Source organism: Salmo trutta, chromosome 10 (genome assembly GCF_901001165.1).
Source record: "Salmo trutta chromosome 10, fSalTru1.1, whole genome shotgun sequence".
NCBI lineage: Eukaryota > Metazoa > Chordata > Actinopteri > Salmoniformes > Salmonidae > Salmo > Salmo trutta.
This window is the reverse complement of record NC_042966.1, coordinates 22,151,082-22,165,389: the sequence shown is the minus strand read 5'-3', so window position 1 is coordinate 22,165,389 and position 14,308 is coordinate 22,151,082. Positions and strand designations below refer to the sequence as shown.

At 42.2% G+C, this 14,308-nt stretch overlaps 2 protein-coding genes across 2 annotated transcripts; both read right to left on the bottom strand.

The window, feature by feature from the left end:
- Positions 1 to 287: 287 nt before the first annotated feature.
- pgp (phosphoglycolate phosphatase) lies at positions 288 to 3,006 on the bottom strand. Its single transcript, XM_029764932.1, has 2 exons — positions 2,035 to 3,006; positions 288 to 1,758 (listed from the first exon to the last, which is right to left on the bottom strand). The coding sequence occupies exons 1-2, from the start codon at positions 2,627 to 2,629 to the stop codon at positions 1,433 to 1,435; spliced, it is 921 nt and encodes a 306-aa protein (XP_029620792.1). The 5' UTR covers positions 2,630 to 3,006; the 3' UTR covers positions 288 to 1,432.
- A 4,441-nt stretch (positions 3,007 to 7,447) lies between these two features.
- Positions 7,448 to 12,054, bottom strand: zdhhc4 (zDHHC palmitoyltransferase 4). Its single transcript, XM_029764931.1, has 7 exons — positions 11,913 to 12,054; positions 11,456 to 11,586; positions 11,253 to 11,326; positions 9,342 to 9,520; positions 8,988 to 9,113; positions 8,526 to 8,770; positions 7,448 to 7,879 (listed from the first exon to the last, which is right to left on the bottom strand). Exons 2-7 carry the CDS (start codon positions 11,576 to 11,578, stop codon positions 7,583 to 7,585), a joined length of 1,044 nt encoding a protein of 347 aa, XP_029620791.1. The 5' UTR covers positions 11,579 to 11,586; positions 11,913 to 12,054; the 3' UTR covers positions 7,448 to 7,582.
- Between the last annotated feature and the right edge of the window lie 2,254 nt (positions 12,055 to 14,308).

Sequence of the window (14,308 nt, the reverse complement as noted above, 5' to 3'; positions counted from 1 at the left end):
CGTCTCCCCCTCTCCTCGCCTACCTCCCCCTCACAGACACACACGTGACAGTCCAAACCCTTTGGCCGGCTACCCTCACCCCAGACAATGGACAAAGGGGTGAGACAAACTCACCTCTGTGGACAGGCTCTGTCATCGGCCATGGCAGGGTGATATGAGGAATGGACTGAAGGACCGTCCAGTCGATGAAAGGCCAAGGTGACTTTAAGAGCTTCTGTGATAATAACACCAGGGCCCAGCACAGCCCACTGTGTTGAAGTTAACACAATCCACAGGGAAGCCTTACATTTTGGAAAAGGTATGTTTATTTTTTATCAGTGTTTGATTTACTTGAGTCAAGGTGAATACTGTTGTCAAGGACAGAGGATGATACAGTAGTTTGATTATTGTATTGGCAGTACAGACAATCTAACATATTATAGACACTTAGTTACTAAGACTGACATTATGTTACATTAAAACACACTTAACAAGATCATTGATTATTGCGCAAACCCCTAACCTTCTAATTGAATGGGAACAAAAGGTAGTTCTATTTTTACATTTACAATACATCAGGATACAATAAGAGTATAACCCAGTTTATGTATACTTCCTCACGTGAATGGGTAATGTAAATGGCAATAAACACAGCATTGGTACAGTGAACATGAGAGTGGACAACATAAGATATATAATTCCTGATGAATTGTCAGTGCACTCCAGTTTACTGTATTTCTGCATAGCTCTCTGCCTTAGATAAATATTGAGTGACGTGATTTCAAATGTATGCACACAGATGAGGGAAATACCCAAAAGCAGTGTGTACACATTTCCTCTGTGTTTGAGATCATTGCTACAGAGGGATATTGAGCAAAGAACACAGGCCTTGCATAGCCCTTCTTCCTTTTCACCCAAACACACAGCACATACTTCTCTACCATTTCATGAACAACTCATTTGAAAAAAAATCGAAATCCATTTATCAACACTGGAAATCAGGAGTGGCTAACCCTCGTCCTGGAGAGCTACTGGGTGTGCTGGGCAGGCTTTTGTTCCAGCCCTGCTATTTGTTTCCTTTTTTGCTGCTGAATCTATGTGGTGCATTACAGCAGGGCTAGAACAAAGGCTTGCACACCCAGTAGCTCTCCATGAGGAGTCGGCTACACCGGCTGTATATCTTGAATATATATTCAGCCATAGCATACTGTAGTTAAAATAACTTTAATATAGGTTTGTTTTGTTGCAGTCTTAGTATAATCGAAGCAGTTGATTAACTCTCTGTACCTTCCTGAATTTTCACATCCGTAACCCGGAAACAAGCCTGGGTTTTCAGACGCACACAGTCCTTAACGGTCCTTTATAATTAATCAATATTAATCGAATTATCATCTATCAAGGCTAAAGTCTCATTGAGATAAAAACCTATTTTTCTTTTCCACGCCCTGACTGATTATCCTTGTAGAGCAGGCAGGAGTTCTGCAATACTCTCTACGTAGTAGTCAGGCACCATCCCAAGGCGTTTTGGACAGCCACTCTCCTGATGGGCCTCAGCGTCAGCCACAGTGGACACCCCGGTCAGGGTCAGCAGAGTCTTCAGGCCACAGTTGGACCCCAGCAGGATGTCCGTGTCCAACCGGTCCCCCACCATGAGGCAGCGGGTGCGGTCCAGGCCGAACTGGCTGGCCACACAGTCGTACATGAAGTGGTTGGGCTTTCCCACCGTCTGGGCCTGGCGCTGGGCTGCGGTCTCCACAGCCTTCAGGATACAGCCCGTCCCTGGTGGAGACAGAGAGGGGAAGACATTCAGTGTTGTTGACACATGCTTAAACATACAGTAAGAGATGAAAGATCTGACTTGGGGCAGTGGAAAACCCCTCATGTTATTGCATCACACTGGCTCGCTGTAAGCTACTAAAGATCATTAACACAGCACTCATGTAGCCTCCCTGTATGTGAGCACTACGGACTCTGCCACAGATGGTGCGCACTCCATGTGTACGGTAACCACAGTCTTGTTGGTTCATACTCCAGCAGAGACAACATCCTACTTACCTGGGACAGCTTTGCCTCCTTCCAGGGGCAGTCTGGTGTCAGTGTTGGTTCCCACCAGTAGACAGTCAGGGTTGTTGAGGTACTGCAGGGCTCTGTTCAGTTTCATGTAACTGAAGTGCTCATCAAACCCAACAACCACAGCCTTCACCTCAGGGTCCAGGGGCACGTTGGCCCAATCGATCTGGACACCTGATATCGGATCAGGCCCCACACCCGTCTGCTGGATCCCAACCTTTTCTAGTTCCTGCCTCATTGCATTGCTTCCTATGAGATACACTTTGCCCTGTAGTCTGGAGACATGTTTTAGGTACATTGCAGAGCAGTACGCGGTCCCAAACACCTCATCCTCAGCTGCGTTGAATCCCATCAATGCCAGTTTGTCTGCATACATCTTTCTAGTTTTAGTGCTGTTGTTGGTGACGAAAAACACTTTCTTTCCATTCTTCTTGAGCAGGTTGATAACGTCAGGGGCGCCAGGGATTGCCTGATCCCCTCGCCAGATGACACCATCACAGTCGAAGAGGACACTGTCCACAGAATCTAACATTTGCTTTATTAAGGGACCGTTCAGCCGGGTGCATTTTGACACAGCCATTGGGAAAAGGTGTGCGTACTGTCAGCTACCGGTATCTCTTGTTCCTCGATCAGTCAGTGTTCAAAAAGAACTGGCTAGCTAACGTCACTGTATGCTACCACTTTCTTGCAGACTAGCCACGATGTTTAGCGCAAAATGTACGAGAACAATCTCCTCGAAGAAATATGACATTCAATTTAAGCACGAGTACTATTTCGTTTGATCTTGTAGTTGAATCATTTGGTGTCTTCAATAACGATTTATTGCGAAGTTTCCTGACCTTATATCATTGCATCAAATCCATACTGTAACACACTTCCGCACCGGTTTAAAGTGACACGAGCATCCATGCACTAGCGGGGGGCAGTTCCCCAGTGACAACAATTTTGGACCCCTTGTGGTCCCCCTAAATGTGGAGTATAAAATCATTTTTACATAACTAATTTTTGCTATCGCTCTTTTTTTACATCCATTATTAGACAGTAGCAACGCGGAACACTAATTTAACCCACACATTTTCTAGAGGGACGGCTTTAGGCGGAACACAACAGTATCGTAGAACATGCATCTGCAAGTTTTTTTCTATTCAGAAGTTGTAAGAAATTCCGCACGAATATTATAGTTTAAGCACAAAGAAGGAAATATAGAGGTGAGTAAAACTGTTAATATGTTGATTTGTATTAAATGCATTACAGAAGTGTAACGTTAGATCAGCTTATCTTAACCTGGCCGGTTGTTACTTTGTGGCAGTATGAAAAATGATAAAATATATGATCAACAAACTCATGGTGCTGAACGCATTGTAACGTAAAACGGTTAGACATAAAGGGTAGTTACCTAGCAAGTCAGTTATTTTAAGTAAAGGAATTAATAAGCGTGGTCCCCATTACTTTTGCTCTTTAGTTTTCACCAAAATGAAGAGAAAGAAGGACATTATGTCCTTCTTCCAAAGAAAAGACAAAGCAGAAAGTGAGACAGAGCCAGATGGCTCAGGTGTGGAGAGAGCAGAGAGCCTGCAGAGAGAGAGCAGGAAGACTTGTCCATTGGAAAGACAGAGTGAAGGCATAGTAGAGCAGGAAAGTGAGACAGATGCAGAGACTGAGAGTGAGAGTGAAGGCATAGTAGAGCAGGAAAGTGAGACAGATGGAGAGGCTGAGAGTGAGACACCAACAGAGGAACCTCGTGCGTCCACAAGCAGTGGACCATCAGGTTGGTGATGTTGAATAAATCTGTGGTTACTTGTAAAGCAGTGCAATTAGTCAGTTTATATGGTGTATAGAAATGAGTCAGTGTGTGATTGAAATGAAATCTTATTTAACATGCTATTGGGCTTGTGATATAGATAATGACCCAAATAGATACTTTTAATTATATATATTTTATTTGGCAGATATCAGCAAATCCCGGGAGGAACCACCGGTGCAGCCAATGATGAACATATACACAAGAACTCTGATGGGGGACCGGCGGAGGAGCGTCAAGGCGGCCCGGTACCATATCCACCCCTGGCTTGAATATTCAAAAAAATCAGACTCTGTGTTTTGTTACGCCTGCAGGCATTTTAGCCCTCCCAAAGTCTGAGACTGTATTTGATTCACAATTGGGTTTTAACAACTGGAAGAAGGCAACTTACAAAGAGGGAGGATTTGCAATTCATGCAAGGTCTGAGCGGCACAAACAAGCAATGATCACATGGAGAGACTATCAGAAAGCTGTAGAAAGTAATGCAACACTGGTAAATGTCCTAAACAAGGAACACAACAAACAGGTTCAAGAAAATCGGGACTATATTAAAACAGTAGAAGTACTACTACTTACAGCCACACAAACATTGCACAAAGAGGAGACGATGAGTCTGCAGAGTCAGATAACAAAGGGAACTTCGTGGTAATCCCAGAAACAACAGCTAAGCATGACACAACTGTGAAAAAAGGTTGACTTCCATTCATAATGCAAAATATACAAGCAAAGGGATTCAGAATGAGGTTCTGAGTTGTTTGGCAGACATGGTTCCAACAAAAATTATAGAAGAAGTGAAAGACAGTGAGGGCTTTAGCATAATGGCAGACAACAAAACATTTTTTTTTTAAAGGAGCAGATATCGCTAGTACTCAGGTACTATTTCAGAGGAGCTGTCCATGAGAGCTTTCTCCACTTTGAATCGGCTGATCGACTAGATGCAGCAGGGCTTACTGACAAAATCATACACATATTAGAAAGTCATGGTCTTGAATACAAAAACAACCTAGTAGGCCAAGCATATGTCGGTGCTTCCGTTATGAGTGGCAAGCATTCAGACGTCCAGGCACGCATTAAAGAACAAGCAAAGCATGCCTTTTACATCCACTGCAGTGCACACTGTCTAAACTTAGTTTTAGTGGATACAGTCAAAGCTGTCCCTGAGGTAGGACAGTTCTCCTTACTAGAAAGACTTTTCATCTTCACATCTTGGTCATATGTGCATCAAAAATGGCTTAGCATACAAAAAGAGATGTACCCAGGTGCACCTAGAGAGCCTCAGAGACTAAGTGACACTCGCTGGGCATGTCGATATATGGCTCAACATACTATTATGGATAGATTAGCTGCCATTAAGCGAGTCCTGAAAGACATAGTCCAAGAACACAATGGTGACAGATCTGTTGAGGCACGAGGTCTGCTTGCACAGATAGATTTACAAGTCATTGTGTGCCTTATTACACTCCATAAAGTGTTTGGAGAAGCAACATTTCTATCAGATATGCTACAGTCTTCATCACTTGACCTGTCAAAGGCTGTTGATTTAGTTGAAGCCTTAGTTCAAACTTTGAATGACTACAGGGATGAGTCATTTTTTGATGACCTATGGAATGAAGTGTTGAACGCAGCTGAGCAATTTGGTACTGCAATACACCCCCCTGCAAAACGACCAAAAAAGCTACGCTCTCAATTTAATGGAGACTGTACTCAGTACAGGGGGTCAGATTCAGAACAAGAAAAGGGCAGTTTTCGTACAACCCTTTTCTACCCTGTTTTAGATCATATGCTCAATGAGCTTAACAGAAGGTTCCCTAGCAAAAACTGTGACATAATGAATGGCATCCAAACTCTAAACCCTACAAGTGATGTGTTTCTCAAAGAGATGTGTCCTGTTTCCATTTGCTAGAATGTATGAATCAAATATTGAGGACTTGGGGCATGAACTACATCAGTTCAGAAGACTTTTAGAAAGGAGAATACAGAGTGGCATGCAGAGACCCTCCAGTGTAGTACAGCTGGCATTATTCATTGAGCCTTATAAAGAAGTTTTCTTTGAGCTCTTTAAACTGTGCAAGATAGCTGTTTCAATCCCTGTTGGTACTGCTTCTTGTGGACAGAGTTTTTCTGCACTAAAGCTGGTGAAAACGTATCTCGGGTCCACAATGTCAGATGACAGATTAAGCAATTTAGGTATATTAAGTATTGAGTCAAGGAGGGCAAAGGCTTTGAGTCTAGATGAATTTGCTGATCTTTTTGCAAAAAAACACAGAAACTGGAGAATACAGTTGATATGACCTGATACTGAATATGTAATCCAAATAAAAATTATAATGGAAATGCAAATAAATTGTTGAATGATTATGAACATGGTCTTTTGCCTGCAATGCAGTGAAGAAAACGATATGACAACAATAACGTCTAATGTAACTGGCCCCTCGAACAGTACAGCTTGGCCCCTTGAAATGGTCTAGAACCGCCACTGCATCCATGTGCCCTCTTCCATGTTCCTTGCTCGGTTCAAAATATACATGTTAAGGGTGCGTTTGTAAATTAACTTTGGCTATGTACGATTTCAGAGCTCAAAATAAATGGCTAGTAGATTCGATTTTTTTGTTTTGTTGATCATCATCGCTGAGTAGACTGGATTTATGAGTGCTGACCTCTATGCATGGATCGGCTGATGAGGTAAATGATGACTGGATGCTTGTATCTGCTTTTTGCTTTCACATGTGCTTTAAGAGTTATTGCGTAATGAACATGGCCCATCTCTTTTGTCAGGATATAAGGATGGAATACATGTCAACAACTCCAACTCAATCAAGGTAAGCGGTCACCCAGCAAATACAAGTGAGAGCAGTGCATCCAAAAATGAACAAGGCGCATGCAATGTTAATTTCTTCCCATGAGAACAGTGCTTAACTGATTCATTCTATTTGACTGGACATAGAATAAAACTAGGGTCCTATCTGGTGTCAAACATTAAGCCCTCGTGGATGATAGAGCTTTCTGCTTCAGGTGAGCTATTCAGAATTAAGGTACAAGAAAATAGCAGGGTAGAGGCAGTATTGTTATTGATGTTGCTGTATTTATGATACATAACTACATACTTTCCAGCAGATTAAGCAATAGAAGCTCTGAGATCCCCAAACAAGAGATGACTATCTGGCTGTAAAGACTTGAAGATAGTCGTTTGGAGCTCTATAACACCTTTACCAAGTTATTGTTGCTTCTGCCTCTTGTCAATAAATCTAGGTTACTTTGATTTGGTGTGCAGGTCAATTTGTGCTATGGATGTGCATGAGTTCTGGAGTGAGTGATTAGTATTTAGAACTAATAAAACGTCAAGACATATTTCCAAGACGTGTCTAAAGACAGACGTCTTAAAACATCTCAGATATCTCAAGAAATGGTTGGTGATGGCTGGGTGTGTTGTGCAAGCAGCGCGCAAAGCTCCAAATGCATGTCTGTGTATACACAGCAAGCATTGAATGAAAATGAATTACCTGTAGGCATGATATGAATCCTTGCTTCCTCTAATACACAATTAAACTTGATTGGCATAGACCATCTGCAAATTCATCTCAAGGAACAGAACAGGGAAAAGGTGTAAACAGAAGCTTTATTGCCAGTTAGAAAAATATTTAAAATCCACATACCAACATCTTTAAAAAATAAATACAAATGACAAACATTCAGTATTGTAGCTAGTGGGCCTATAAACTGCCTCTGTTGAACTCAATTATCTTTTTTCTGCACGGGACAGAGGGGGAAAAATATCTCCCCCAGGTTTCTAAGCACCCCTCTACTATAGAACCACCTTTTGGACTGGTCAGAGGCTGGCAGACCACAGAGGTGGTCAGGTGAGGGGTGGCAGTGCTGGCAGACATTCCCTCGTCCCTTGTACCACTCGTTGGAGGTCTGGTTGACCAGAGCTAGGTAGGAGTGGAACATGGCGTAGCCCGCCAGGAGCAGGAAGACGAAGACCAGGAAGCCCAGCATAAACACGATCCTGGGGAAGGTCAGGAACAGGTGCTAGGGAGAGGTGGAGGAAATATACACAGTGTACAAAACATTTACACCTGCTCTTTCCATGAGACTGACCAGGTGAAAGCTATGGTCCACTTCAAAATCAGTGTAGATGAAGGGGAGGAGACAGCTTAAAGAAGGATTTTTAAGTGCCTTTGAATGGGGTACGTTAGTAGGTGCCAGGTGCACCGGTTTGTCAAGAACGGCAATGCTGCTGGGTTTTTCCACACTCAACAGTTTCCCATGTGTATCAAGAATGGTTCACCACCCAAAGGACATCCAGCCAACCTGTGGGAAGCATTGGAATCAACATGGGCCAGCATCCCTGTGGAACGCTTTCGACACCTTGTAGTAGAGTCCATGCCCTGATGAATTGAGGTTATTCTGAGGGGAAAATGGGCGTGGGGGTAGAGTTCTTAATGTTTTGTACACTCAGGCTATATGTGGGAAGTGAATTTAAATATAATAAAAAATAAATAGTACATCTAAACTGAGACCGTGTGTGGTGCTTTCTGTGGCACATTAATGGGATTTAATTCATGACATTCATATTTAAATTAGACTTGCTGGGTTTAAACAGGCAGAAGGAAATACTAACTCCATGTAAACATCAGGCACCGATATCATTGTGTGTGTGTGTCCAGTCTTTCACCTGTATGACAAAGAGCATCCCTGCCTGCTGCTGCTGCCCATCATCATCTATGTAACGGGCTTGTAGGATGCCTGACCTCACCACAGCGTGCAGTAACATGTCCACCGTCAGTAGTGCCATGTCTGCTGCCATGGCACACACACTCAGCAGGTAGAGAAGGAAGTACCGGGTGTTCTGAGCGCCGATGCAGTTGTTGACCCAGACACAGTGGTGGTCGAAGCGCTGCACACACCTATTGCAGACTCCTGGACAAGACAAGGGGAACACATTGGCTATTCAATACAGTTTAGAGACAATAATAGCAGTTATACATTATTATGTAACAATGCATCTTAGGATGTTATACACTGTTCTGAGAAGTATAGTTTAGACTGTACTATGCCTATATAGTAGACATTCAGAAGTACAGTATTAGATCTAATGCCTGTGACTAAAAGCCAAAGGCCAATCTGTACTACTTACTACAGTGTTTTGAACGAGCAGGTTTGACCAGCTGACAGGTTGGACAGCAGACTCCTGGCTGGAACATCCTCTTGTCATATGGGTATACCTGGAGCTGACCAGAATGTCGCTTCTTTGTAACTGTACCTACAGAGAAAGAGCGTACTTAATTATATTCATGGTGGGATTGTCCTGCACAATACAATGTGCATCCATAAGAGTTTATAAAAGGACTAGCAGGAGCCTGTTCAGTAGGTGTCATGATATTCCTCAGGAGGAAACTTTACAGATCGTTCACTTCAGATAATACATTACTATGTTGATGTGATTTTCTGTCTACTAAATAGGCCCTAGTCTGGGTTATAGTTGACTAACCAGGTTCCCTTGTAATGCAGAGGTAGAAGAAGCAGGATTTGACCACCAGTAGAACATAAGGGACTGATAGGCTGGAGAGAGTGGTGTCCATGTCCCTGCAGTATCCAAACACCTCATAGGTGAACTCTGTGTACACAGCCCCCTCCAGTAAGATATGGAGATAGATAAACATTCTGTTCCTATGAGGAGACAATGGCAAACAGTTAACCAGAGGGACTGTTTTTTTAATCTATTCAATATAACAATTTTCAAAACTAAGGTTGACCCCATTTAGTCGACAGGCTGTTGTTCAACCAATATTTTTTACTTTTTTTTAATTTATTTTTTTAGTCGGGAAGTTGCAAAGAAAACAACCAATTCTGCCAAGTCATTAAATTAAAATCCAGATGGAAAATATTTACACAAGAAGCAACCTAATATCACAGTCAAACTCTCAGTCATTTAGTAAGTTCACCATTCTGACATTCTCACTGTTAAACACGGCACAGTGTTCAACACAACGGCTCTTTATGTCCAATCCATTGCAGAGGCTGCGGGGATGGCACACCAGTAGTACATTTCCCTTTAATTCCCATCATTTCTAATCTACAATGTTTGTTTAGTTACTGTAATTTCTGTTAATGTCATTTATTTTACAATTCTTATTTTCAATTGACAACTTTGTCTGCAGAGCGCACAACCTAGGCTACACTCGTGAGAAACCAGTTTAGGTTTGTTTCATTCCATTTACGAGTTGTCAAATGTAGGCTTAAAATGTGCCCATTTGGGGATCTGATAGTATTTCTGATTGTCTTAACTCAACACCACTAATGAGCTGTAGAGCTTCTAAAAATATATATTTTCAACTCAAAACAGCAAGTTTTTTAAAATTGTATTTTTTACATCCATTGAGAATGACAATAGTTCCTCAATCTTTCCAGCTCTCTCCCTTGTGATAACCACTTGGTGTAAAAAAGAAATAAAATGTAATTCTCTGACCAGGTGGAAAAGTCATAAAATAGACCTACCTGAAATTATTATGCCTTGTACAAATAGCCTACAGCTGTGTCTGTCCGGAGCTCACTAATAGCCTACAGCTGTGTCTGTCCGGGGTCACTGGTGTGGGAAACTGAGGGTCCAACATATTTTATACAATGTTGCAAGTTTGTTAGCAGGACTGAATGGACCAAGTTGATACAATGTTTTAAGTTCCTTGCAGAAAGGCCATGCTTAACCAATGTGATTTCAAAAAAAACAATAATAATAAAAAAATTCAGGATATGTTCTACCTGCAAGCTGCAATGTTTTAATTTGTTGGCTTTTTATGTAGGCAATTTTTTTACATAGTTGGCAATGTCAATAGAAGTTACTTTTAGATTTGTTTAGCCTCATTTTCATTTAGATAGCATTTTTATTAATCACATGACAATGATTTTGCGATACGAATACTTTATTTTAAAACAAATGAAACTGTTCCACGAAAATGTGAAAATCATAACTGGCACGCAGATCGGTAGAAATGGTCAAATAAATTGGCACTCTAAATGTAAAAGTTTGCCGACCCCTGGTGTAGCCCGTTACCGCCGATTTTGGGAGGGTAATGGCAGAATCTGAGAAGTCCAGCAGTAGCTGGAGGTGGTGGTGTTCGGGAACAGGTTTTTCTCTTCTGGTTAGGCAATCTTGATCTCTGGCTCCCTTGAGTCATTTGTGTCTCTTAATTATTTAATCACAGTGTGCTTAAAGCATCAGACAAGCTCAGTAGACTTCATATAGCCTTGTTGATTTCATTAAAACACGTCGGGTGTCTATATATGGAAAACTACGTTTTAAAATTTCAACCAGTCGATTGGTTGAAAGAACAGAAGACTTTTTAGTCGGGACAGCCCTAAAAGAAAGAAGAAAAAAGTTGTGATTTCCAGGTTGTTCACTTACCGTTGATGAAATAGCATGTGCAAGGTCCTCTGTGTAAAGCTTTGAAGCCATAGTGGTGTCCAAGGTGCAATTACCTGTCAAACAAAATAAGAGCATACTTTCATAAATGAACATCTCTATGGTTATGGCTATAATTACAATGGCGCTATAGCACCACTTTGTGTACGTTTCGAGAAGTGCCGTACTCTGGTACAGTCTCTTACCTTTGTCACCGAGTCGAAAAGTAAACCAAAAGGAGTTTGTTGCTGACCAGAATATTTACAAACCAAGGCAATGCAGGTCAGCACAACCACCACATAGATAGCAAAAAGTGTGAGGAAATCCATTTGTTAACCTGTCAGAGTAGGAAACAGCCTACTGTTAGATAACTGGCTGTCAAGCACTGCCTAGAAATAACTAACGTTAGCTAGCTAACTTATAATTACATCTACTTACACTACGATGATTAGTGTTATTCGATGATGACGAATAACACTAAACCTTTGCTAATGTTAAAAGACGCAGGTGCTCAGGTTGGTTAGCAACGACAGGTTAACTAGCTAGCTTAGCAGTTAGCTTGCTTCCTTCCACATTTCACTGACATAACTAGCCAAGTTGAACAGTAGCTAAGAGTTAGCTACTTATCTAACCATTACTTAATCGAGTCACCTTGTTGCTTACCCTCTTTGTGGGAAGTACAATTCATCATTTAAATGTGTGCCTTAACTAGCGTTGCAGTAAACTTAATTTACTTCCTTGGACCATTCTCTTGCACGGTGTGGGTGTCTTCACTTCCGTAGCATTCTTCTTCTTCATCGGTGGAGTTTAACAGCGGTTGGCATCCAATATGTCGCATTACCGCCCCCAACTGGACTATAGTATAAATCCATTATACTTTACGATACAAAATGGAAAACTTCCATAGCATGTAGCTAACGTTTGTAACATTTTTTTTATAGCGCAGCATACCACCCTGCATCCAACTGCTGGCTTGCTTCTGATGCTAAGCAGGGTTGGTCCTGGTCAGTCCCTGGATGGGAGACCAGATGCTGCTGGAAGTGGTATTGGAGGGCCAGTAGGAGGCACTCTTTCCTCTGGTCTAAAAAAATATCCCAATGCCCCAGACACTGCCCTGTGTAGGGTGCCGTCTTTCGGATGGGATGTTAAACGGGTGTCCTGACTCTCTGAGGTCATTAAAGATCCCATTGCACTTATCGTAAGAGTAGGGGTGTTAACCCCGGTGTCCTGGCTAAATTCCCAATCTGGCACTCATACCATCACGGCTGTCTAATCATCCCCAGCTTACAATTGGCTCATTCATCCCCCTCCTCTCCCCTGAAACTATTCCCCAGGTCGTTGCTGTAAATGAGAATGTGTTCTCAGTCAACTTACCTGGTAAAATAACGGAAAAATAAAAAATAAAAAAAATATACCGCCACCTATTGTACTGTAGTGTTAGGCTGGTGAAAAGGGAAGAATAATTGCCCTATCAACTAACCCTACACCTATTAAAACCTCACCACTATTCCACTACTTGGCCCTATCTGATCCTACACCAGCCTGGCTGCCTGGGAGGAAACCAACCTTTCTGAAGCACATGTTATTCCTATCACTCTCTATTAGCCTCGGCCTACTCATAGGGAGCCTCTTAGGATCCCTCGCCCTGGACCCATCTTCCTCTACTACGCTCTTTACTGCCTCAGCATATGGCACTGAGCTGATCCTGGCAACTCCAACCTGTCTTTCTCTCACCAGACACTTCTAATCTCCAACACTATAGGTCCCCTACAGTTAACACACACAAACTTTTCCACCGATACTACACATTCCTTTGTCTCAGGCCCTCCTGCACACTTCTCACATCTAGGAATCTCCCTCCTACACACTGCTGCAACATGACCATAAGCTTGGCACCTAAAACACCATAATGGGTTCAGGACAAAAGCTCTAATGGGATAACTGACACATCCTAACTTGACTTTGTCGGGTAAAGACTCAGCATCAAAACTTAACAGGACAGACAGTGTCTTCTCTGTTTCACCACGCTCTCCACCGGGTCTGCATCACACCAAACGGCGGGCGTCACAGACACCGGGAATCTTCCATTTTAGTTGATCCTCCTCAACCCTTAACACCACCCCAGTTATCACTCCTTTCACCAGTGCCCTGCTCCAGAGATCAAAGCAAGTCACAGTTCTTGTCCCTAGGCGTGTGGTGCGGAGCGCCTGCTCCCTCTGGACGGAAGAAACTGAAAAAATTATCATGAGTCCACTTCAAGTTACTTTCACTGACTCAACAGTCCCCAAACTCTTCTTCACCCAACCTGACACCAGATATGGATCAGTCAGAAGGCAAGGATCCATTCTCTACAAAAATCTCACCTTCACTGGGAAAGAATCATCTCTGTCATCCTTTCCTTTCTTCCCACTCTTCCCAGGCATATCAAACTCGAAATCTTGCAGCTTCGAATCCGCTCCTCCTTCAAACTCTATGTCACTCTCATCAGTCTCAAGTTCTGAGCTACTAAATTACATTTTTACTTTTTTGTACTTCTCTCTCAACATCCTCTCTTGTTCCAGGTTTTTCCCCCTTTGTTTCTTCAACTTTTCCGCTTTCTTCAAAGCTACTGAAATACTGTTTTCCATTTTTGTACTTGACGCCTATCAACCTCCCGTTCTCGACCTCCATATTCAAAACCCACAGGACTCAAACTACCAAAAGTCCCTTGTTTCTCAGAACATCTACCATTGCTCTGTAACCTCCGGGACGATTAGCACAGCTGTTGCTGGTGTGACGTCAAAAAACGGTAGTGTTGCTTCTTGGCTTATCTCGGCTTGTTACTCGACACATTGTAAACAAATGGATACATTATAAGTCATTAATTATTGATATTTTATGTTATGCATGGCAAGGTTTGTTGTTAGTAATTTACAGTCAAGTTTCTAAATTCAATTCAGTTAGACTAAATTGCTTTAGACTTGTTTGACTTTACATTAACTCAAGCTTTTTGCAAATTGACTACACATTGAAAATTCATGAATAAGTAGAAATGGTCACCATTTTACCCCATTTCAATA